This window comes from Perissodus microlepis, chromosome 7 (genome assembly GCF_051167445.1).
Source record: "Perissodus microlepis isolate ML-2025 ecotype Zambia chromosome 7, ASM5116744v1, whole genome shotgun sequence".
In the NCBI taxonomy this organism is placed as follows: Eukaryota; Metazoa; Chordata; class Actinopteri; order Cichliformes; family Cichlidae; genus Perissodus; species Perissodus microlepis.
Window position 1 is genome coordinate 44,139,421 of NC_140467.1, and position 25,817 is coordinate 44,165,237.

At 40.1% G+C, this 25,817-nt stretch overlaps 2 protein-coding genes across 6 annotated transcripts; one reads left to right on the forward strand and one right to left on the reverse strand.

The window, feature by feature from the left end:
- Positions 1-448: 448 nt before the first annotated feature.
- On the reverse strand, positions 449-19,041 carry golga2 (golgin A2). 5 transcript variants are annotated; one of them, XM_084935312.1, is made up of 28 exons: positions 18,936-19,041; positions 17,581-17,715; positions 14,446-14,514; positions 13,526-13,675; positions 13,146-13,192; positions 12,711-12,774; positions 12,127-12,186; positions 11,470-11,550; positions 10,857-10,895; positions 10,677-10,739; positions 9,938-10,031; positions 9,698-9,804; positions 9,456-9,514; positions 9,151-9,292; positions 8,896-8,985; positions 8,624-8,731; positions 8,338-8,425; positions 7,855-7,997; positions 7,449-7,667; positions 7,044-7,157; positions 6,705-6,929; positions 5,997-6,096; positions 5,558-5,649; positions 5,135-5,357; positions 4,808-4,969; positions 4,611-4,717; positions 4,163-4,355; positions 449-3,837 (listed from the first exon to the last, which is right to left on the reverse strand). In XM_084935312.1, the coding sequence occupies exons 1-28, from the start codon at positions 18,981-18,983 to the stop codon at positions 3,572-3,574; spliced, it is 3,288 nt and encodes a 1,095-aa protein (XP_084791438.1). In that variant the 5' UTR covers positions 18,984-19,041; the 3' UTR covers positions 449-3,571. The 5 variants fall into 5 exon arrangements, with proteins under 5 accessions (XP_084791438.1, XP_084791439.1, XP_084791441.1 ...); XM_084935313.1 differs by lacking the exon at positions 14,446-14,514; XM_084935315.1 differs by lacking the exon at positions 13,526-13,675.
- Positions 19,042-21,485: 2,444 nt separating this feature from the next.
- LOC146383834 (endoplasmic reticulum chaperone BiP) lies at positions 21,486-25,245 on the forward strand. Its single transcript, XM_084935319.1, has 9 exons — positions 21,486-21,645; positions 22,134-22,286; positions 22,379-22,610; positions 22,713-22,850; positions 22,941-23,053; positions 23,144-23,534; positions 23,632-23,869; positions 23,959-24,126; positions 24,258-25,245. Exons 2-9 carry the CDS (start codon positions 22,168-22,170, stop codon positions 24,818-24,820), a joined length of 1,962 nt encoding a protein of 653 aa, XP_084791445.1. The 5' UTR covers positions 21,486-21,645; positions 22,134-22,167; the 3' UTR covers positions 24,821-25,245.
- Positions 25,246-25,817: the final 572 nt, after the last annotated feature.

Sequence of the window (25,817 nt, forward strand, 5' to 3'; positions counted from 1 at the left end):
TAAGACTGAGTCAGGCTGAAGACATTCACGTATTAATCATTACTTCATTACTTCATTACTAAAAGCGTTTATTATAGGTTAGAGATATCATATATGCTTCTAGATGTATGTGCCGGCCTCGAGTACATTCAATTAACTTTGTCTGACATCGATTTTCATGCTGTCGAAATTTCAAAATATGACATTTTTTCCAGTGGCAGAAACAAACTTCCATAAGAAGCCAATTTAGCGGTTTCACCGATAGGGTCCTGGTATTGTGGTTGAAGGCTCAACAGAATCATAAAAGCACAGAGAAACAGTAGCTGTTATTAGTGATGATGATACTTATCCTATTATGATGGCAGCAGGTTGTAGGTTCTGTAAGTTGAGTTTTCTTAAAAAAAAAAAAAAAAGAAAAGAAAAGAAAAGAAAAGAAAAGAAAAGAAAAGAAAAAAAAATCAAGACAAACCGTTTTTCAATCAGCTTTATTCAGGAGAAGGGGAGAAATATTACTCAAGGGAAAAAAAATCAGAAGGATTCTGTCAGAAGCAGCACTCATACAAATCAGTTCTCTCAATGATCCTTCATTTTCATCCTACAGTCACTTCGAATTTACATTAAAACTGATTAGTTGAGATGCTAACTTATTTTTCAAATAAATAAAATATTTTCTCTTTGTCAATCTTTGCACTGAATCACAGCCAGTCAGTGACCCCCCAAACCCCCGACTCTGGACTAGCACGCATACAATACAAGCTGCCAGTAAATACTGCAGAGCAGCTTCCCCCCCATACACCAGGCATAATGAATATACAATATGTTACACAGGTACAGTATATACACCACCTCTTATACAGTAGAGACAAGAAATACTTCCTCATTGCCATGTTTCAATCAGGCATTTGAAAGGGAATTAGAAAACCTCAGAAATCCACACAGCTGTTATTATTTTACAAGCCCCAGAAAATCCCCAAACACCTGATGTAGATTTATCTCTTGGTCTTACCCTTTGCTAAAAGAAAAAAGAAAAGAAAAAAAAAGGGACTGATTGCTAAGAAGCAGGGAAGAATGAGGGAGTAATTTTACTCAAAAACACCTTTTTATGGCAAAGTGCAGAGGTTTAGGGAAGGTGCTGTTTACTTTCTCTGTAAAGAAACCAACACTGAGTACATACAACTACGACACAGTCCCATCTGACGTTGTATAATATACCTAAAATACCAAACTGCTTTCTGCCCAATAAATTTGCCCAATAAATCAAGTGCGCGACTAATAATTTAATGAACATGCCCTTTAAAGCACAAGAAAGAAGATCTCAAAATTCAGAGACAAACATGTATGTGTAAAAACTTTTGCAAAAGTAGTCTCAATGAATTCATTTTTTGGATATGACCTTGCAGTGACCCCTTATCTTGCGCATTAAAAGTAAAAAAGACACACAAAAAACAGAAGTTGCCTAAATTTGGTCTAAGTGAAAGAAAGGGAAAAAAAATCAGCTGTGGTAATTTGAATTATTAATTATAAAGGGATGCAATTTCACAATTCAATCAATATAGTCTCCAATCTCTCTTAAAGCTAGACAGAGAAACTTGAATTTCAGCCCTGATGTTGGGAGTTTTCCCCAATGTCTTGACTTTTAATGCCCAAAGGAGATTTATTCAAGTGTTTTGTAGCCAATACAACTACCAGCTATAACAAATCAGTCCTACTTTATTCCTAATTTTTAAAAAGAGGAATTTCTTTTCTCAAAATCTAAATGGTCCCTTACCTGCAGAAATAATTTACTATCTCATTCGTTTAATCTGGCTAGACTGTGTCTCATCACACCTCCATCAACACTCAATTTAGCAGAATCCTCAGCGTGCGGCATGAAGCTTCATAGGATCCTCTCTCTTCAAAGAAGCCATGTTAGAAACACATCTGTCCGAGCAGCAGCCGGAGCAGAGGTGGGATAAACGAGAAGCTATGTACAGTTTTAGTGCAATCATACTTATATAATCTGATAGAACTCTACAAAAACAACCAAAAAAACAAAACAAAAACAAAACAACCCCCACAAAAAAAACCCCAAAACAAACCAAACAAAGCACAACAGACGCAATTTTGGCTGAGGAGGAAAACAGTTTGGATTTCACATGTACAGCCTCCACATACGCATGCTCACACAGTCCAGTTGTTAAAGATGTGCATCAATTCGTCATTGATTGTAGTTCTACGAATTGATGTGCATCAATTCGTAGAACTACACGTAAATGTAACAGAGAAGAACAGGCTCGTGTTTTTAGTGTCGATTTGTTTGGAAACTTAAAGACCCCGAGACAGCAAAGGCGTGGTTAGGGATAAGATGAAATGAGACGAGTGACCGAGTCTGTGATGAGGTCAGCCAAATACCCCAGAGCACCAGATTACCTGATTTGAGGAAAAAAGATGATGTGTAGCTGCAGGTATAGAAATTAAACTATAAGCAACTTCCCCAAAAATTGCAATAACTGCAAAGATGAAATAATGTGAAAAGCAGTCAGCAGCAGCACAGCACCCCAACCACTAATATTTATGTTTACATTTACTTTATCCACACGACTGTTAGGAGAAGATGACTTCACTGGCTTTATAACTGAGTAACTGCTTAACTTCATGGGTCTCTAAGCTCCATCTATGCCCTATAAAGGTGATGCCTTTTCAGTCTAACAGGACAAAACATAAGAAGAAAAAAAAAAAATCACAAATACTAACATTTTACAATGTACAAACATGACTTATTTTCAGTGTCTGGAGGAAAAAGAACAGTACCAATCAGCAACATCCATCTTCCTGAATTATGTAACGTAGCGAGCTCTTGACTTCAAAACTGAACACCACCTACAGTTTAAAAGCTTTTATGTGCACTAAACCCCTTCCACTCACTTAACTTCACCTTACATCTCACTCCACACTCATTAGTTACCCAACCTGATATGCTCTTTCTGCATCCCCTCTCCTCACTTCACATTAAACACACATACAAGTTAATATTGAGGTTATTACATTCAAATGTGATGCTCTCTCTCTCTCTTTTTGTTTTGTTTTTTGGCATGTGTACAGTGGATTTAAACTGACATTTGCACTTGAATAAAGTTGCACACAAACAGGCTGTTAATACTTGACAGCTCTTTCAGTACTCTATCAGCGAGGGGACAAGATATACGGCCCCATTTATTGCACATATGTGTGAGATGGGAATTCAAAACTGAGGTGGAAAAAAAAAAATCAGATTGCATTTAGGAATACTGACCACTTCCTCGCTGGGAAAAGCATCAGGGACAAACAAGAACATAAAAACAAACAGCAAATGCAAAATCCTCTCAATTAAGCCTCACACACAGTAGTGCTGACACGCGGAACGGGGGCGGGTGTTTTAATGTAACTGGGTCAACAACATTCGTGCATCTTCGACCAGTCACGTAAGGTTTCCAATATTATGAAGTGTTTGAGAAGATCATCAGTAAGCTACAGACGTGGTAAACTGTAGGATTTAATATTTCCCACACTTCAACACAAGTCCAACATTTCTCATGTTTACACACACACACACCTACGCAGTCACACCCACATCTCACACCACCAGGATCTTTACTTCGTCCTGTTCGTCAGGCCGGTAAAAGAAGGGGATGCAGGGGTTTTCTCCCAGAAAAGGGGGTGATCTTTGAGCTCCTTGAGGGTTCTGGATCTCCTGAAGCAGCTGCATGATTTGCTGGGCTGTGGCGTCCTCTTTAGGCACCAGGGGCTTGGAGTCAGTCTGGCCAGATCCAGTCAACAGCATCTGGGATGAGGAAGCTTCCAGACCGGCGGCAGGTTCTGACAGAGGGATGTCCTCCATAGCTTATGCAGCAGAGAAAAAAAAGGTACAGAACAGTGATGTTATTGGAAATATGAATTAAAATATATTTTGAAAAAAGAGGCAGAACAGTTGAAGCGCTAAAGGACCACTCTTTCTGCCTTTCAGACTCACACATCAGTGGATAAAGTCTTCCAGGACTATGAGTTTAAAATAAGCTTCACTGTACACACAAATATCCTAACACAATAGACAGGATCAAACTCACCTACCTGTGGGGTTGTGTGGAAGTGTGGGTATGTTTATATTTGGTCTTTAAAATCCACCTGCTGTAAAACAATCATGATTAGCACAACTGGTTTTGCTTACCTGCTCCAGTGGCCGCATCAAGCTCTGTGTGCGTGTGTGCTTGGTGGTCTGGGTGAGTGTGTTCCTGTCCAACAGGAAGCAGGTCAGGGTTTACTGTGCCCATGCTGGCTACAGCTCCAGTGTAGCGGTTGTACCAATCATTCCTCTCAGCTACCAGCCTCATCACAAGATCCTGCAGCTCAGCCAGCTTTGCCTATTGGGCAGAAGGGATAAATAGTGGACACAAAGGACAACAATCATGTTAAGTATGGCACACTTTTTTAGCGATGACCAGGTAAAACTTGAAGATGTGAGAGAGAAAAGTGTTCTTAGGAAGAAAGACTTTTGTCTGTGCAAACAATCTTCAAAAACTTAGGCACCTGCATATTTCGTCATGTCTTTTGTTTTCATTAATATTGCATAAAAGATATTACTGTGACATTCCTTCTGCATTAAAAGACATCAGTACCTTCATCTCCTCCTTGTCTTGGGCCAGCATGCTGATGTATTGCTCTTTCTCTTGATGCTTCTGTTTCATAATAGCCCGCTGACTCTGGTACAGAGCGATATACTCGCCTGGAAAAATACACGTAACAGAAATGAATATGAGGACCAAATGATTACATATGAAACAGGACTAAGAACAACAACCTATAAAACACTCACCTATAGTGTCAGTCTCTCCAGACAGCTGGATGCAGCGGTGCTCCAGTTCCTCCACCCTCTCCTTCAGGTCTGCTTTCTCTTGCATTAGGGATGTGAAACGCTGCTGCAGCTTCTCCATTGCAGCTTGCAGGGCCTGATGAACTTCCACCGGCACTCCTCCTTCTGTTCAAGCAATAACAGAAAGGGGGGAAAAAATTGTTTACATGGCACGAAAATAAACAAGAGTAAAAGAGTAAACTGGCACACACACTTGTTACTCTCCAGAGAATTTAAGTCTTTTAGTTGTAGAAAGATCTGCAAAATTGCACAAACACAAATGCTTCTGACCTGAATGCTCATGGCTGTGTTCACAGTGACTGTGTTGACCGTGACTGTGACCGTGCTCGTGGTCATTAACAGGTGTTTGGCTGTGGCGCTGCTGCTCCAGACTGAGGGTGACGCTGGCCTGATGCCGGGCTGCTATGTGAAGCCTGCGCTCCTCCTCCAGTTGCCTTCTGGCCTCGTCCCTCTCTGCCTCCAGCTGAGCCAGAGCTCCACGAATAAAATCCTCCTGCAAGGCAACACGAAATAGAAATGAGGGTAAGGTCATACTTTTGTTTCATGCCATAAAATTAAACCATATAATTCACTATAGAATGGCACTGGACATAAAAATATGAACTTTAGACTAAGATGTAATATTAAAAAAATAAAAAGACTGTAAACGAAAGAAAAACAGAACATTTGCATGAGCTGGAAACATCTCTTTACCATCTCTTTCTGGCTCTCAAAATCCTCTGGAATAACTATGGGGGAAGACTTTGTTGGACTTTCTTGCAGGGACTGGCTTTCCACTCCATCTCCTAAAATGATATGACATGTACAACTGTTTTTTAATTCCTTAAAAACCTATCACACTAATGAAACACATGGTGCAGCAGCACTTAATGCTTTCCGTTTTCGTTGCTAGAACACAAAAAAAACCCTGCACTTCTTCATTTTGAACAGATTAGCCTTAAACTGCAGTTTCTCCTGTAACAACATATTATCTGCTTCAAATCAAGAAATTGTGACACTGTTATTTAAAAAGAGACAGGATAAAGCCACTATACAATTATAACTTTAGAGATAATTATTTTTAAATTGCAGGAAATCTCTCACCGAAGGAAAACAAGGCAGAAAGTGCAAACATGTCAGTAACAGAGATTACCTTGGTCTCTGGGTGATGTCATAAGAGCAGAGCTGTTGAGCAGCTCTTTCACCTCAGCTTTCAGCTGCTCATTGTCTCTGACTAACTGTTCCAGATGCTCCTGCAGGAAGAAACAGTAACGAAAAACAATTAGAGTGTGTTTTTGAGAGTGTTAAGGAAAAACTATTAATATACAATAAAAACATAAATAAATAATAAAAACAGACTGCAGTTTTCCTTGAAGACGGCCAGTATAGATTAGATCATATTAAAACAGTCATGTCAAAATTATCAATTTTTCTATGCATAAAAATACCTTAATCTGAAATCATTTCAAAACGCATTTTCTGCAGTATAAAAACACTAATACCAGCTCTGCCTTTCCACTCCACATTCTCTCTAATGGCATGTACAGAGGCAACAGAATGGGCCTAACTTAAGTGCTGAATCCATTAAGTTAGGAAACCCGAGAAGGAGCATTAAACACGATGGCCAAGCGAACTGCTGCAAAGTGTCCCAATAATCATTAGTACAGCTCAAAGCTGCACTAATCCCCCTCAGAACTATCAGGCCTGACAGATTTACCACTGCAGTTCAGCTGACAGGATGAATATGAACATACTTTATGTTCTATATTGTAATGTATTATTGTACTGAATTCTAGAATCACAACACCATCTACACAGACTGGTCACAGATGTATATATTAAAAAGGTCTTATATACATACATGGGCTTGTTTAAGCTGATTGTGACTCATCTCCAGCTGTGCACGGCCATTGCTTTCATCGTGCTGTAGTCGGTCCATTAGCTGACTCTGCTGCAGATACTGTTGGTGAAGTTGTTCCCTCTCTGAGACCAGGGCCTGGTAGCCAGCACAGTACTGCTGGAGATGTGCCGCTACCTGATCCCTCTGCTCCATCAGACCCTGAGCTTCTGTACATTTCAGCTCAAGCTGGAGGCAAGAAAATAGAAGAGGACAAAGCATGAAGACAAACAGCAAGTGAGTGCATATTCAGCTGACTTTTCATCTGTGATTGCTTTAGGGGAGTGCTGTGTGTGACCTCACCTGCTCCTTGACGTTGTGCAACTCCTCTTGCAATTCACCCATTCTGCGTGCAAGCTCCTTTTTCACATGTTGTTCTGATTGGATGGCTGTAGTCAACTCCATGTTCTCATTCGTCTGTTAGAATGAAGGAGTAACAGGAATTTCGGTTTAAAGACAGACGTGTCAAGCACCACTGAGGTCAATCAGATACTTACTAACAAAACACAGCTCTGTTTCAAACAAAAAAAAACAAAAAACAAAACAGATTATGAGAGCATAAATTCAAAGAGAAAAAAGGAAATTATGAAATTAAAGACCAGCAGAAAAAGTAGAATTCTGAGCACTGTGGTGGAAAAATAAGGCAGTTATAGTGGTAACTAAGGGTGTCCTCTAAAAATAAACAGATAGTAAGATTTTCAGCCTCACCAGTTTGACAAAACCGTTCTGTAGCTCAGCCAGCTGGTCCTTCAGTGCTCGGTTCTGGGTGAGAGCACGGCTAATAGTGGCCTTGTCTGACTGAACATCCTCTAGCATGCGTCGGCGGTCCTCAGTCTCCTGGGTTTGGCTCTCCACCTGACGCTCCAGCTCCCCCAGACACGACTCCTGCTCTGCACACATACGGCTCAGCTGCTCGTTGTCCCTCAGCTGTGGAAGTATTACAGAGGATGATTAACACACTTCAAATGTAAGAGGTGCAATGAAAGCACCAACTCTCTTTGAAACATCCAGAAAGGGAAAAATCAATATGTGCTCCTTTTAAGTGTATATGAAACTATATATGAGTCACATTAACCCATTAAAATGGGTTTGGAGAAAACAATGTGAAGCACACCTGTGCCTGATACTGTGACGTAATGGCATCTTTCTCTTGTTGTAGGGCATTAAGGGCCTCCTGCAAAGCCACCTCATTTTCTGATGGTCCTGAGGACTGATGCTCTGTGCCATGCTGAGCTTCTCTCTCCTGGGATAATAACGCTAGAAGAGAAAAAACACCATTTATCAAGATTTCTAATTTTACTAAACACAAATACTGCAGCTGTGTCACATATGGCCAGTATTTTGAATGCTATATTTGATATGCTTTTAACATATATGCTAAACTAAACATTAAAATAATATTTTACAAGGTTATAAGCAGGAAGACCTGACAATAAACACACAATGGGGCTAATCCTGAAACTGCAGATCACTTACTGCAGCCCCATCTGCTCTCCTTCTGACTTTTGTGTTTCTTGATCTTTGCCACATTAAGAAGACATGAAAACTAATGAGGAAAAGGAAGAGGCACTAGATGAGGGCTGTGTGCACTACTCACCTGCAGCATTTCTTAACTCTGCAATGCTGGCCTCCAGTTCTTGCACCCGGTTGATGTTTCTATCCCTCTCTTCTGCCACCAGAGAAACCTTGACACACACACACACACACACGCACACACACACACGCACACGCACACACGCACACACACACGCACACACCCACTAATTAGGCTTAAATACAAAAAACAAACAAACAAAAAACCCACACAAAAGAAGCAGCACTACCATTTTCGCTCTTTATTCAAAGCTATAGTGAAACCATAAGCCATGCTGATGTTACTGTACCTGTGTTAGCAGTTGTTCAGTTTTGTCCTTCCACACACGACCTTCTTCCTGGATCTGCACTGCATAACAATCCCTCTCTGTCTTCAGCTGGGCAATGGACTCCATAAGCTACATCATCACAAATGTAAATAAAAAAATTATAATTAAGTCTTCTTTTTTTAACTTTTCTATATTACTTAATCAGTAATGGAATAGGTACAAAATATATTTAATATTAACACAGACAGCAGTCAAACACAGAAGCCAATGATAAGACAAAGGTCCATGTAAACCTGGTGATTGTGCGCCTCCAGCTGCTGCTTCTCTTCCAGCAGTAACTGAACCTGCTGGCTGGCACTGGTAGGATCTGACTGACTTGAGCACTGGAAGAAATTAGTAGGAAAACTAGAATTACTGTCGGCCATACAATATTCAAACACTGGCCTCCTAGACATTGACTCTGGAGTTGTTCCACTACTTCCAGCATGTGGAAGGAGAAAGATGAATTCATATGTGAATGAACGGTGTTTTCCTGGAACTCAACACACCTGCTGTAACATGAGGTCAGTTATCTCGAGCCTCTTGCGAAGATCTTCTACCTCCAACTTCATTGCGGCATTTTCCTGTGTACTCAGTTTTATCTGCTCTGACAGCTCCGAGCTCTGCTGCTTCGACTCCTCACTCAAATTGCTATGAACAAACAAATTCAGTGTTTATTTTAAACTCGCCATATCCAGACAAGACTTGGGAAACCTGTTCAAGCCAACTCTTCCATTACAAAGAATCAAAGCATTCAAAATACAAAGACCATATAAAAAAATGTCCTCAGGCAAGTCACGATAAAATGACTTACTTTAGTCTAAACACCTCCAATCTCAGATTGTCTCTTTCCTTTTCAAGCTCTTTGTTGTGCTGAGGACAAAAAATAAAAAAAAATAAAGACTCAGCAAGACAAAAACATCATAGAAACCTATTAAAAACAACCGCACAGACAATTCGTGCGATCAGCTAAATTAGGTAACACTGCCTTCTTACAAGTTCATTTATTTGCATTTGCATTACTCATATGCAAGTGATTGCTGGATTGGCTGTTACCTTTTCAAACTGTTTCTGCTGCAATGAGACAGAAGAGAGAGTTCTTTCAAGTTCTGACACTCTCTGCTTTGTTGATTGCAGACGGTTATTCAGCTCCTCTGCCTCAGCTTAACATGCATGCACACACACATACAAGGAGAAAGAGGCACACACATACACACCGTTAACTGCTGCAGCGATAAGCCATTGCCAAGTTTATTATTTTTAAAAAAATAAAATCCCATCCCCCCAAACACACACCTGTTTTCTGCCGTGCAGCCTGTTGTGTGTATTGTAGTGCTGTTTGTAGCTCCGATTTCTCAGCTACTAGTATGCCAATGGTCTGGATATGAACCTTGGAAGAGGACATACGAACAAAGAGCACCATTCTTCATATAAGACTAGATAAAGTCAGCTGACTTCACTAACAAGACCTGATTAATGAAACATACAGAAAATTCTAATTTCTCAGAGTAATTACACACAGTAGATCAGCGGTCCCCAACCTTTTTTGCGCCACGGACCGGTTTATGCCCGACAATATTTTCACGGACCGGCCTTTAAGGTGTCGCGGATAAATACAACAAAATAAAACTAGTACCGGTACCGAAAAAAAGAAGATTTATTCATAACACACGTGAAAAGACCCAGGAAAACCGAGTTAACGACAAAAACGATAACAAAATAACGCTGAAAACCATACATTTCACACCTGAGCCTCTACTCGCGGCCCGGTACCAAACGACTCACGGACCGGTACCGGTCCGAGGCCCGGGGGTTGGGGACCGCTGCAGTAGATTATTTACTCTTGTCAGAGTTAGTTAACAATATAGGAAGTGTTAAAAAGGGCAGTGTATGTTGTTGGATAACATTTTATACAAGTGCAACTCTGACATTATGGACTGCCACATCACACTGTAATACAACGACACTATTAAGTGACAAATAAAGTTGCTCCATAGGACAAATTAAATTTATGCATTTGGGTAAGTGAATGTACCTGTAATTGCTCCCGCATGGCGCCCTGCTCTTTTGAAAATCTCTGTTCAAATTCTTTTCGCTCCTGAAGAAAGAAAAAAATAAAGTTGATTAATAACAAAGAGCAAAACATTACAATAACAAAGAAAATAAAGAATTACACAGATACAAATAGAAGGTAAAAACAGGAGAACAAAAATACCTTTTGTAGCTGATCTGTAAGCTCCTGAGATTGCTGTGTCTGCCAGACCAACAGGATATATATTTAAGTTGGGGAAAAGTCTTGTATATACACACTTTTAATCATCACAGCAGTGCTACACAGTGTTAGCCTATAAAACATAACCAAAATTCTGGCACAGACCTCATGTTCATGCCAGACAGGACAATAATAGCACCGAGCACTAAAATAGTAAACCTATTCTGTTATTAATGTTTTGTTAATCTTTCATGTGGTTTTAAAGCTTGGAGCTCTGGTTATATTGCTAAACTCAAAACGCCATACAATCCTGCATCTACTATCAGGTTATGACTGCTCTGGTCAAAAGGTGCACAGAAAGGATCAATCATGCTGCCGTTGTTAATTCTCTGAAGAAATTTTAGTTAAGCTAACAAAAACAAAAAAACAAACAAAAATAAATACCACTAAAACCATGCCAACATAATTCTTTTTAAAGGTTATGGTTACTCAAGATGACATGAAGAATGCATTAAAATGCATGCACTGATAAGAGTGATTAGGGGCAGAGGGAGACGAGTGTTACTGCAATCACACAAAGATGTGCACATGATTATGCATACACACAGCTTCTTACCAGCTGGTCTAGCTTGGTAGTGAGCTGAGAGTTTGTTAGGTTGCTGGATTCCAGGGCGGCTGCCAGCTCCTGGTTTCGACTCTATCACGTGCACACATGCATCCGGGTAAGGAAAGGGAAAAGGAAAAGGGAAAAAAAAAAAAAAAGAAAACAAAAGAGAGGAATAAAGTGCAGTGGCAAAAGTCAAACAAGGAACACATGGGGGGAGGAGGAGGAGAAAATTTAAATGTGAATTATTAACATGGAGGCAAAAATAGCACCATGACAAGTAGTGCATATGTTCTACTAATAATGAGAAGTGGATCAAATAATTAAATAAAACATGTGATGGCTATTAAACTGATAAATGGAGTCAGTTGAGAAGGAGAGGAACATTCATACAAACCTATTAAAGTGTCATCTGTAAGACCTGCTCCTTCATACAAAGTCTCTGCAACAATATTGCTGGATATCTGAACTTCTACTATCCTCCTCACCATAAAGATGACTTACCAGTTATATAAACAATGGGGGGGTAATATTAGAATACCTTCATTAATCTTGGAAACTCATTTGTTCCACTTGCATGGCTTTTGGATACTACTGTATGAGTTAAGTGACTTGTAATTCAGGCTTGAAATGTCAAAAACTCAACAAAAAAAAGTTTCTTCTTCTTACCTCCAGTTCTCGCTCACTCAGAGGAGGTGCGCCATCTCCATTCACATATGCAGCAGATGACTAAAAGACACATCGAGGCAGACATTAATGTGCTTCCCACACAGAAAAATATCAGATATTTTAAGGTAAATAAGCATTGTCAGGGAATCTGTGGCACCGTTTCTGTTGCCATTCATAGGAGAAACTTTAAACGTGTTTAATATAGTGGATGAACTGCAGATAAAAAACTGATTCGTCATCCACAGTAGGACATCTACTTCACCACAATGGGAAACAGCACTTTAGTAATAACATGACAAGAATTCACTGGAAACGGTCTTAGAAACCTGAGAAAGAGCAATGTTTGTGGTTTGACCTAACAAAATTAAAGTTAAAAGAAGATCTATCAAACTATTTTAGTGCACCAGTTGATGCTGTCAGTGTGCTTCAGACCACTGGGAATGACTGGCGAAACTGAAAATGCTTTCAGTGCATTCCTACCCAGAATAGACGCAACGCTCCCTGATTAAAACGCCACATCAGTGGTGGTAGTGGTGGTGTGTTATTGTTAAAAGCCGAACTCTGTATGAAAGAAGTGTGTGTACCTCAGAGACCAGGCCGTTCAGTTGCTGCGAGAGCTGTCGCAGGCTCTCTGTGGAAGACAGCGGTCTGCAGGATGACATGGACACACACATCAACAAACACTCAGTAGCTTACATGAACCATTTCACTTTATAAGCTAGCACACGGCTACATTAAAAAAAAGGTATACTGGAAAAAGTGTTGCTTGCTGTATTCATTCTATAAGATACATATATTATAATAATCCATGAGTTCAAAACACACATATATTTTATGTAATGATGTGTGGGATACCAAGCTTTCAGAACATGGATGTTACAGCAAGTGCCTGCCCTTGAAAATAATCTATTGTCTCCAAACTGTAAACATGTCATAGTTCAGAACAGTCCCCCTTCAAAACCCTTCTCTTTAATTACCGATACATAGATATATAATCACGATTCTATGACAGAACCCACCTATTTTCCTCCATTGAATTCTCGTTGCCGTTGGTATCAGGGTAATCCTGCAGGGAGACAAAAATTGAAAGCAGAAAACAGAGAGCATAAGCGACAAATATAGATAAAAGGGAGACAGTAAGCACATTTGATAAAGAGAGGAATATGTGTAATAGAAAAAAATAATAATAATAAAAAAGTCACATAAATGGCCTGTGCTGAAACTGTTGTTCCTATTATAACATGTATAAATTAATACAAATGCAGCAAATGAAAAAGGAGCTGTTCACACTGATGCTTAGAATGACAATGCAGTTTTATGGCCAGTGTGGTGCAACAATGACAGGACAAAATATATTTTTCAAGACTGAGAAGGAAAGAGAAACATAGGAGAGACACACCTGGAGGTCAGTGTTGTGATCGACAGACTCAGAGTTAGTAGCAGTGTTAGCGCTAGCGGGGTTAGACAAAGGTGAGATGTAATCAGGCTCGCTGTTTGACTCCTCCAGCAGCTGAGCTGAAGACCTCACGGCCTCCACGTCAGCGAAGGTCTGAGGCGACACATACACAAAAATGCACACACTGGTTTAAACGTACAGAGAAGTAGCAGTTTGAGCTGCAAAGAGACCACAACACACGCACAAAAATCACCAGACTAGTGTTCTATCCAAACTTTTACTGTTAACTTTATCATTTCTACATCTAGATGAGTACAGAAGCTGACAGGAAGAAATTAGACTGTAAAAAAATGAATAGAAACACCTTTCTAGCAGTAATTAAGGTGTCCCACTGAAAATGAAGTTCCTGTACTGGTGCCCCATTGCCACTGATCCCACCCATGGTAGACTCTCTGAAATATCTGCAGCATTTCTATTTATATTAACGCTATATGCAGTTTTGGCAAAATAAAGCTTCAGTTTTCAGTGGCTTTGATCCAGTGCAAGCAATAATCTACCACATAAAGACACACACACACACACACACCAGGATCACACATGGATATTGACATCAGAAATGTGCAACTAGCAAGAATCTGGAAGCTATTTATTCAAAGCAATGCAATATTATTTAAAGATCACCAATAATGCTGTGATAAACTGATATATATTTAAAACCAATAACAGGCAGGAATTTATAGACAATTCTTTTTCATGCTTCCAGCTCAACATGACATAAAGAAAACATTGCAGTAGAAGGAAGGTAAGAATAGAGAAGCAGGGTAAAATATTAAACACCAAACATCAACAACAGAGGGGTGCAGAGAACGATTAAAAACAATCAGGAGGAAACAAAGAAAGAAAAGCCAGGGACAGAAGCTCACCTGACAGTTGCCATAATGAGGGAGGACTATTCCATTGCTTTGACTAAGTGCTTTTAGAAAACTGTCAAACTACAGGAAAAGGAGGAGAAAGAGATTGGAAAAGGGAGAGAAAAATTCAGAAAGTGACAGAGTGGTAAACAAACAAGCACAGGGAAGCCATTTCTACAAGGAGGAGGTCTAGAAGTATGCAAGAGGGCAGTAAATGTGGACTGGACTTGTACAGACTCTTTTATTCTGTTAAAAACCACAACAACTAACAAGAAAAAAAAGTAATTTAAACTAAATAACAATTACAATAACAGCTTGGGGAAAGCACAGCATTTATTTTTTTCAAACGTAGTAGTAGCAGAATGAAATAGTCTGACTGCAATAACTGCACTGATAACGAAGTTTAAGATTTAGCTGACTGGCTGGTGAAAAAAAAAAAAAAGAGAGGGTGTAACAGAAATGGAAAAGTTGCATGTGAGGGCAGTCAAGATAGGAAACATGCTTTTGGATAGAAAACCAAAAGCAAAACGCAACTTTTGTCTGGTAACAACTGGATGTATTGAGTGCAACTCTCAGTTTTATATGTGAAGTGTATGAAAGCATGCTGCAGACTGGAGTTTCTGCTAATAGCGAGAAGCAGTGTGACAGCTGTCTCACGAATGTATCCAAATGCAGGTCAAATGTCGTTGAGCAGACTCTCGTCACATGCGCAACTGCTGTCTGAAAGTACTACACATATTCTCATGGGTACTTTTAATTTGATTAGAGAGCTTTGAAAACAGGCCACAGCAGAAGATGGTGTTCCACATTAGTAATCAAAATGACATTAAATACCAAATAAAATGTTCTTAAAAAAATCCAAAACTTGGTAGACTGTCAAGTAGGGCTGCCACAAACGATTATTTTGATAGTCGACTAGTCACCGATTATTTTTGCGATTAGTCGACTAATCAGATCATGCATCCATTGGACGTAAAACGTACAGCTTATTGCACCAGCAGCATCTGCTCTTATATAACTATCTTTAGCTTACAGCTTTAAGTGTTTAAGGTATGTGCTAACTAAAGACAAGATGATAGTTTATTAAATTTTAATGAAATTTGCAGATTGTTTCGGTGCAGTTTAATAAACTCCTTGCTATCTAAAATATAACAGGACACCGGAGTATATTGAGCATCTCACACTTCTGATAATCAGCTGTCTGCTTGACGTTTATTCAGCTGTGTAAAAACTATAACTTTAATCTCAGCCAAACCGATTTACTCAGGAACAAATAAAATACTAAAAAAAGCCAAACAATAACATTTTGAAGTGATCTAAGTGACTTATATATGTTTAACCTGAGTAGCGAAAGACGGCGGTGGGTTTGAAAATGATTTGCCGGGAGTCCGGTGTTCTCACGGCTCTAGTGAGCCTCGCCCCCGGCTAGCTATCGAGCTAGTGGGCAACAGACGTCTCCGAAAACGTCGGAGCGCTTTTGAAAATATGTGGTGTCTTGATAAACTGAGCAGATATTTGAGGTTTACACAGCTACATTCTCGCCTGAAAATATGTTAAACGTTTATTTTGTGACCCAGAAAGAATAATAAGAGTAATATTAAAACTAACTAGCTGCCGCCATTGTTGGAAACTGAGCTGGGCTGCGCTATGAATTCTGGGAGGCTGCTTCTTCTTCTTCTTCTTCTTCTTCGGGGTTTAACGGCAGCTGGCATCCTTGTACATGCAGTGCTGCCATCTTCTGTTTCAGTCCGTTATTACACTCTTAAATCCTACTACTTATTCCTGCGTCTTTCAGGATCTTACAAAGCTTCAAACGACGCGTCGACTATTAAATCAGTCGCCGACGATTTTGATAGTCGACGTAATCGTGACTAGTCGACTAATCGTGGCAGCCCTACTGTCAAGTGAGCTCAAAGAATGTGATTGCGTTACTTGCTGAACACAATTTGTGCCAGTACTTTTTAAAAATCACCAGAACAAATATCAAAGCAATGGTCTTGTTAGCACATTAATTATGTTTTTTACTCAAAGAAGTACAAATATGGTGAAAAACAAGTGAGTAATGAAAATCAGAAAAAAAAAATCCCAGGGAAACAGGAAATTTGAATACCCAGCAGCCACCTCAGCTCAACTTCAGATATACAGAAGAAATAAATGGACTGATGGATGAACAGCTGAACAATGAGTCACCGCTTTGAAGATCAGGAATTAATTATTATTTATCAGGTATAAAGAGTGCTACTAAAGCACAGGATAAACCTAAAGCAGCAGCATAGAGTAGAGAACTGGCTGATATTCACAGAGGGATTCTCGGGAGAGGAGACTTGAAAACCTATCATTTTTTAATCAGTGTAATTTTCTGATTATTCCCATTAAATGTTCTATAACAAAAAGCTGATGAACCTGAATGCTGAAACAATTAGATGACATAAAGTGTAAACTGACAGGGGTAGAGGACAGTGAGTTTCTGATATGCACGCAAGTTGCTACACCAGTGCTTTTTTGGATACGTTATTAAAAATCAGCATATACATTGTGGTATTGAAGATATTGGAAATAGTAAGTGTTTTGAGACAAATAACAGAATATATTCAGCTGCCTATCTAGCCAAACTGGCTACAACTCCAGCAGCTTGGACTGCAGCTGGTGATAGTAGTCAGCCAGTTCATCATGCTCAGATTGCTCCAGGTTCTAGCTGGAATGCTGCTCATCTGTGCAGCAGAACAAGGACTACTTTATACTTTCTCATAAAATTATATATTAGTTCTTGAAATTCTTACCTTATGCTACATATTGCAATATGTAAAAGCCAAAGTTGTGGTCAGGGGCTTAAAAAACACTGTCTCGTGTGCAACACTCTTCTTAGGTAAACATGTCTGTCATCAGCGCCGCAAAGAGGTCTAAATAGTTCTACTCTGCTGGCCCTGTGTGTGTATTTGACAGGTGTAAGTAAAGCAAATGCCAACTAGATGGAAAATCAGCCACCTGATCTGATAATTGGCAAAAAGCAATATGTGCTCTTCAGCCAAACACACAAATACAACACCCTTCAGCTTAAAAGAGCAAATCATCATATGACCATCTATCAAGCACAAAAAGAGGACATTTGACAACAACAACAACAATAAAGCAAACTGTTACGCTTACATTGTCTGGAGAGTTTCTGTCTGGTGAAGGTGCATCAAGTTGGCTGGATCCCTTCACCTTTCTCTTCTTCTTGGCTCCACCTCCTTTTTCTCCTCCTACACTAGCAGGGGAGCTCTTCTGTTGAAATTCCTTCAGCTGAGTAGGAAATGGAGAAGAAACCCATAAACGTGTGCAGATGAACAATGTCTACTAATATATGTTTATTTTGTCACGTCTTACACATATAATACCAGGACTCTGCAACTGTCCCCAACTATACATATTAATTCAAACAAATTACACTCAACACCTCGAGCGTCGCATCAAGCTGAATGAATGAGGCAATAAAATACGAATTCAGTGCTCCTATTCCAGTTAGTCCTGTTAACTGTGTTAGCTAGCAGAAAGATCCGGCTTCAGACGGATGAAGTTAGTAAGTTGTGCTAAACAATGATAACCTGCGTATGATATGCATATGACGGTTAAAGCATGCCAGAAGGCTCTATGCGGGCTCTAACAGCTGTCTAACGGGAACTGCTGGTTGTTGTTTTTGTTTTTTTAAACAGTAAAGCTAAATAGCAGCAAAATGACATGTCACCATGACCACTTATTCGTGAAGCTTGTGGGCCAGCAAGAAATGCTGAGGAGTGACTTCTCGAATCTGATAAGGCCATCTTTCTGACTAGCCGAAAAAGACACCAAGCCAAAGCACACAGCAGGACAGGGAAGAGGGGTGTCAGCTGTCAAAACACCCCCGTCAGTCCATCCAGCTAACTGTGCTGCAGGGGTAGCTTACAAGCTCAATGAGTGCTTTGTTTTAAAACTACCGTTTGTTAGACATTTTCTTATAAAATTAAATTCTGCAGATAACATAAAAAGCTGGCTGGCTGCTGTGCGACATTCCTTAGACTCACACGTAGCCATATATTTTCATCAGCTAGTTAGCTAGCTTGCTAACGTTAACTTGCCTGGGTTAGCACGTTAGGCTTTAACTACATTTAAATGTCAGCTGGAAAGTCAAGTAAAGCGGCCAAGCAAGTGGTGCAAGTTAATCTGCGAGTAAATAAACAGCGTGGGATACTATGCGTGTCTCTACTAACTAAAAATAGTCTACATAATCTGGGAAAGTTAATGCTATCACCAGAGGCCCCGATAAAACATCGGTCTCCCCTACGCAACAGAGCCGCGAGAGGAGCGGAGGAGGTCGGACAGGCGACAGTGCAGTACTCGGGCGACGTGTAATGACAACACCCTTGCCCCGTAAAAAACATACATAACGAAAAAACAAGAAAACAGAGTTAACACAGACTTGTGTACACAAAGTGGGAACTACACTTTCCGCGATATGTAACTGCGTTGATTGTAAAATACTTTACCTTTTTCTTAGCTGCAGCGAGTTTTATTTGCCTACTCTGGTCGGCCATCCTGCTGCTCTGGTGGTCAACTGAGCGATCCACGTCATCAGCTTGGCGCTCATACGCGTCTCAGCCAGTAGGTGGCGCAGAGCTTAAGCTGTGCCCTCAACATAGCATAAAACATCTTTATACCGCTTATGGCCGTGAGCCTACAACCTCACATAAATTAGCCTGAAACATGTTTTCTTTCTTTTGTTATATATAATATATAAAGTATTATTTTCGACAGAGTTTAAGACAACATGTATTAACATTTTTGTTATGTGGTTGTCGGCTGCTCTTATTGTCTGTAGTTGTTGCTACTTTACATTTGTGTTTCTCTATAATTAAGATAAATATAGTCTATTATTTTGTAGGTTACATTCATTACAAAAAGAGAAATGTACCGTATCTTATTATATATTTTGAAAAATGACTTTTTTCTTTCAATTTCTTTTTGTTATATGTAAATTTACCACGGGTGTAATGAAGTGTAGTACTGTGGAAAAAGTCTTGATCCTACCTTACATAAAAGAAAATATGGCATATAAGGGAAATTCTAACAATTCTGTACAAACAAGCTTGAAAGTCTCTATTTGGAATGACCACCTTTATTCTTCCACACAGTCAGAACGCTCTTAGGCTGATTTCTTGTCATTCCTTTAAAAAGTCTTAAAGAATAGTTCTCCAGGCTCCTTAAGGGACATTCAAACTATTTACAAACAAATATGAGAAAAAAAACTCTACAAAATGTCAATCTATTAATTCATATTAATAGAAAGCGTATCAGAAAGGGGTTTCCATACAACAAACACAAGGCGAAAACAATGCCAGTAGTCGTTACATTGTAATAACCTGTATGAAGGGCTATACTGATCACTTCCTCCTTGATTTAGCAACATGGCTCCTCCTAGTGTTAATTATGATATCCAACTCTCTCTCTCTCTCTCTCTCTCTCTCTCTCTCTCTCTCTTTTTTTTTTTTTTTTTTTTTTTTTACCAGATTTAACAGTCCAAGTAAAAAGTTTAATTGTATTCAAAGAAAATGACACATTTAACTCAGAATTTTCCATCTGGTTTGTTTCACTGCCCTGTGTAGTTTAAGTCTTAATGAGTCATCATTGTCTTTCAAGTCTACAGGTCAGTTTTGCTTTTGTTTGTAACACAAAGAAAGTGGATATGAATGACACAAATAGTAAGCTGCCTGACAGTATAAGGACCTTATAAAGAATATAAATGCATCTTTTAGATTTTCTTGAATAAAATATAATGAATTCTACTAACAGGAACTGAAGGCTTCTCTGTAACAATATGCCTTTCAGTGCATCAGCATTAGCTTTAAAATGAGGGTATCCTTTGATTAGAATATTAAAATGTTCTGTAGAAATCCCTGCAAAGTCTGAAAAGGGCTAATAAAACACTTTGCATTACCTTAAGACAATAAAGAAAAAGATGAAACACTGTAATCTGATGTTCAGTTGTTTTTCTCCCATAAAACATTATCAGAATTGGAGGCCACTAAGTAAGAGGTTTTAAATCTAAACACAGAAGTGTTTATGGTTTTTATGGGAAACACTGTAAATAAATAAATAAAACAAATAGACAAAACTTAGCTGCTACACTGATATTTTATAATTTTATGACTTTTCTACATTCTTCCTGACAGTACAACCGGTTTAGTTCAGGAACCTTCTGGAAATATATCAGTGTGTCAATAGAAGAATTCGGATAAATCACAGTAGGAGAAAGCAGATCAGTTCGATTCTATCCATGTAATGATTTTGGATTCTAGAAAATTCTTGCAATTAGTTGATGTGTTTTTAAAATATCCAAATCATAGCCTTATACTTTGGCTGTAATATATTGGGACACTTGCCAAGGATCATATCTTGACAGTGGCAGTCAGCTTCCTTGACCTTTTAATCAAATATTTGTCTTGTTGATTGAATTGAAACCCAACTGAATGCGCCAGTTTATGTTACCTTCTTATGTGTGCAAAAGATTCCAACCAAATTGAAATCAGTGTGATCACATGTATCTGAAGTCTTTGGCTAAGACTTGTACATTCAGTGAGGAAACACCCAGACAACTCAGTTCACCTGGTACAAGATTTACTGTCAGATTCATCACAATCACACAAAGGATTTGGATTTTCATACTCATTGCAGTTAGTCATTACTTCTCACAGTTGCATCACTATCTCCTCGTAATGACACGCCTTAAAACCGCAAAATTAAGATTACAAATCTAACACTTGGTGGGCCATTGCAAAAAAAAAATTATTGCAGCAAAAATTTGTAAATGTCTGAAGTGCGAGAAATGCACCCACCCCCCGGCCTTGAGAGTGGCATGTAGCTGCACCAACTGTGTTCAGGACTGCCTTTGACAGACAGCCAATCAGCGTCGGCGCAGTGGACACATACGGTGACGTCACTTCAACCTGATGTGTGCAAATCAGCTGCGGCCAGCGTGCTGAATGAAACCAATCAGCGTGTTCCAACGAGCAACAGCTCAGCCAATCGCGAGCCTCCACGACGGGAAAGAAGTGACGGCTTATATATGGAGAGACCACATTTCGTCCAGCATTATTCTAGACAAGTAAGGATTTGAAGGAGATACAGTTTGCTCTAAGCGACTCTTACCGGTAGAGGAAACGCAAAGGCCGTTAAATCATTGGTTATACTTCTGTTAAGGTATGTATAAAGCGTTAATATGAATATGATAATGAAACATAGCTGTATTTTCTGCAAAATGTTTTATTAAGATAAAACCGGTTAAGCTAAATATTGACAAATAAACCAGCTGAAATGTAACTACACTACTGTCGTCTGAATGAACTGTACATACTCGGTAACCTAAATATAATAAACAGGATGTAGTTTGGAATTTTCTAGCATGGTGGTTTCCCCCTGCATGTCTGCTAGGCATGGTAGCGTAGTTAGCAAGATACCGGGGAATTGGCGGTGGGGTGGTGGTAATGATGGAATGATTGATTGGTGATCCATCTTATTTTATCGATAATTCATTTTTCCTGTTATATTTATTTGCCAAGACCAACTTTTAGTCTGCCGTGGGTCTGCAAGCTCAGCAAGTGACATTACGCCGTACCGTTAATTTCTGGCTACTGGAACTTGGGAGGCTGAACTCACCTAATATCTTACGTTGTATTTCTTTTCTGCAGATCTGCTTGTAGATTTAAGTACAAACAAGCAAAGATGAAGCTGTTGTGGGTTGTGATGCTGGTGGTCGGCACAGTGTTTGCCGCCGACGATGATGATAAGAAGGACAACGTGGGGACTGTGGTTGGGATTGATCTGGGGACCACATACTCATGGTAACAAATCACGTTAAAATCTTTAAATAGTGACATGATACCACAGTGGAATAAAATGGCATTCAGACTAAATTCAAACTGTTTTCTTGCAGTGTTGGAGTGTTCAAGAATGGACGTGTGGAGATTATTGCCAATGACCAGGGAAACCGAATTACCCCCTCCTACGTGGCCTTCACCAGTGAAGGTGAGCGTCTGATCGGTGATGCTGCCAAGAATCAGCTGACCTCTAACCCTGAGAACACCATCTTTGATGCCAAGAGGCTCATTGGTCGCACATGGGGTGACTCGTCTGTGCAGCAGGACATCAAGTACTTCCCCTTCAAGGTGAGCTTGTAAACTGAAAGTAAAACTTGTAGTTGCTTGTTCTTTGGGTCATGTTTGAGTGAAATTGTTGTTAAATTAATATTGATGTGTTTTCCTCTGAAGGTTACTGAGAAGAAGAGCAAGCCCCATATCCAGGTTGACATTGGTGGTGGCCAGATGAAGACCTTTGCTCCTGAGGAGGTCTCTGCTATGGTGCTGACTAAGATGAAGGAGACTGCTGAGGCTTACCTGGGCAAGAAGGTACAAAAAGTCAGAGATTGTAAAACAGTGAAAATGCTAATTTTAATTAAATGGTGTATCATCAAATCTAACTTTATCCTTTTTCCTCAGGTCACACATGCTGTGGTCACTGTCCCCGCCTACTTCAACGATGCCCAGCGCCAGGCCACTAAGGATGCTGGTACCATTGCTGGTCTGAATGTTATGCGAATCATCAATGAGCCGTAAGCATCCAGTCAAAATGAATTTGCAATTTGAAACTCCAAAGAATATCGCTGCACTCCCTTCTAATAAACTCTCATTGTATTCTTTAGAACTGCTGCTGCTATTGCTTACGGCCTGGACAAGAAGGATGGAGAGAAGAACATTCTTGTGTTCGATCTGGGCGGTGGCACCTTTGATGTCTCTCTTCTGACCATTGACAACGGTGTGTTTGAAGTGGTGGCCACCAACGGTGACACTCATCTGGGAGGAGAGGACTTTGACCAGCGTGTCATGGAGCACTTCATCAAGCTGTACAAGAAAAAGACTGGCAAAGATGTGCGCAAAGACAACCGTGCTGTGCAGAAGCTGCGTCGCGAGGTCGAGAAGGCCAAGAGGGCGCTGTCTGCCCAGCACCAAGCCCGCATTGAGATAGAGTCTTTCTTTGAGGGAGAGGACTTCTCTGAGACCCTGACTCGTGCCAAGTTTGAGGAGCTGAACATGGTAAGATATTAATTTGGTTCTGAAAATATTGTGTATCAAACCCTATTGGAGAAACTGTTGACCGAGCTTTTTTTAACGTGTGTTCTTCAAAACCCAGGACCTGTTCCGTTCCACCATGAAGCCTGTACAGAAGGTGCTGGAAGATGCTGACTTGAAGAAGTCTGACATTGATGAGATTGTCCTGGTTGGAGGCTCCACCCGTATCCCCAAAATCCAGCAGCTGGTGAAGGAGTTCTTCAATGGCAAAGAGCCATCTAGAGGCATCAACCCTGATGAGGCTGTGGCATACGGAGCTGCTGTGCAGGCTGGCGTGCTTTCTGGAGAGGAGGACACTGGTGAGTCATCACTTTTAGAGATATTCTTTGAAACAGGGTTGAGCTTTCAAATGTGATCCTGTTTACTAAACATTTTCCTTCACTTGCAGGTGATGTGGTTCTTCTGGATGTGTGCCCCCTGACCCTTGGTATTGAGACTGTTGGAGGAGTAATGACCAAGCTGATCCCCAGAAACACCGTGGTGCCCACCAAAAAAGCTCAGATCTTTTCTACAGCCTCTGATAACCAGCCTACTGTCACCATCAAAGTCTATGAAGGTAAGAGTTTGGATATTATTCTTTAAAGTTGCCAAATAGTGTTTTTATACAAAGACTCCAATGACAAGAAGCCTGTGACAGTGAAATAAATAAGTTCCACAAGTCTAATTGTTGACTTTTTTTTCTCTTAGGTGAGCGTCCTTTGACCAAAGACAACCATCTCCTGGGTACCTTCGACCTGACTGGCATCCCCCCTGCTCCTCGCGGTGTACCGCAGATTGAAGTCACCTTTGAGATTGATGTCAACGGCATTCTGCGTGTCACTGCTGAGGACAAGGGCACAGGCAACAAGAACAAGATCACAATCACAAATGACCAGAACCGGCTAACGCCTGAGGACATCGAGCGCATGGTGAACGACGCAGAGCGCTTTGCTGACGAAGATAAGAAGCTGAAGGAGAGGATCGACGCTCGCAATGAGCTGGAGAGCTACGCATACTCCCTGAAGAACCAGATCGGTGACAAGGAGAAGCTTGGTGGCAAGCTGTCAGATGACGATAAGGAGTCCATTGAGAAGGCAGTGGAGGAGAAGATTGAATGGTTGGAATCCCACCAAGATGCTGACCTGGATGACTTCCAGGCCAAGAAGAAGGAGCTTGAGGAGGTGGTTCAGCCCATTATCACCAAGCTCTACGGTAGTGCAGGTGGTCCTCCACCAGAGGGCAGTGAGCAAGATGAGAAGGATGAGTTGTAGGCAGGTCTGAAGTCTTGTCGCTCCCTGGCCCTCTGGCATGTTGGTGTACATATTGGACTGATGGGACTCAAATTGTGAGAGGAGTGGTCGGGAAGGGGCTGACAATAACAAGTGACCATACTGAATTTCCTGAAAGACTTTAAAACAAGTTTCAGTGTGTGAGACGTGTTCTCTTCGCTGGAAGGCGGAGATATTTGTCAGCCTGGATATGAGGCTTGTTGCTGCTGTTCTCAGGCAGTCCTGATGGGGTTCCGGAAAGGGGAGGGATGTAGTTGGGTGGGCGGGTGGGTTTTGTGGGTACACTGAATATAGTGTCTGTGAGATGAAGGGCTCTTTATGTTCACAGGCAGTGCAAAAGTTTATTTATTGAATCTGGTCATTGTACTTCTGGAAAGACAATTGAAATAAATGTTTGATACAAACTGTTTTCTGTCCGGTCTTATTTTAGTTTCAGGTTCCACATTGGTAAAGTCAACCCTCTGAAAACTTGATCGTTCAGTATATGAAATTTCAATTTTGTACATGAATGAGAAGCATTTCAACCTTTTTTTTTTTTTTTTTTTTTTTTTTTTTTTTTAATTCTTTCTTCTTTCAGCATGTAATGGTAGAAGCTTTAAATGTAATTATAATGTCAAATATTTTATTCCTACATCTTTAATTTTACAACATTCAATATATATGGTACCCAGAGTATTCATGCCTCCAAATACAAATAACAGGTTTATTGCCTCAGCGGGTGCTGGTCCGTTGGCTTGCTCCTCTGGATTCCCATCATCACACACTGTCCAGGGAAATATACACATGGAGTGGTCAAGACGTTTTGGTGGCAGAGCTCCTTTGAATTTCATTAGGAGCCATCTACATTTGTCTGTAAGCAGAAAATATACAAGCAATCATACTCAATGTGTGTAAAGAACTAAAATAATATATCTATATAGGGTAAAAAAAAAAAAAAAAACTATGAATGGCTTAAAGACAGCGTACCAGTGTTAAATCT

Coding starts and splice junctions, on each gene's coding strand:
- golga2 (XM_084935312.1), bottom strand. CDS start 18,983: ATGGCCGACCAGAGTAGGCAAATAAAACTCGCTGCAGCTAAGAAAAAG. Junction 7,158..7,448: donor AGAACGGTTTTGTCAAACTG/GTGAGGCTGAAA, acceptor TCATTCTAACAG/ACGAATGAGAACATGGAGTT. Junction 4,718..4,807: donor TGGAGAGACTGACACTATAG/GTGAGTGTTTTA, acceptor GTATTTTTCCAG/GCGAGTATATCGCTCTGTAC.
- LOC146383834 (XM_084935319.1), top strand. CDS start 22,168: ATGAAGCTGTTGTGGGTTGTGATGCTGGTGGTCGGCACAGTGTTTGCC. Junction 23,054..23,143: donor ATGCGAATCATCAATGAGCC/GTAAGCATCCAG, acceptor TGTATTCTTTAG/AACTGCTGCTGCTATTGCTT. Junction 23,535..23,631: donor AGTTTGAGGAGCTGAACATG/GTAAGATATTAA, acceptor TTCAAAACCCAG/GACCTGTTCCGTTCCACCAT.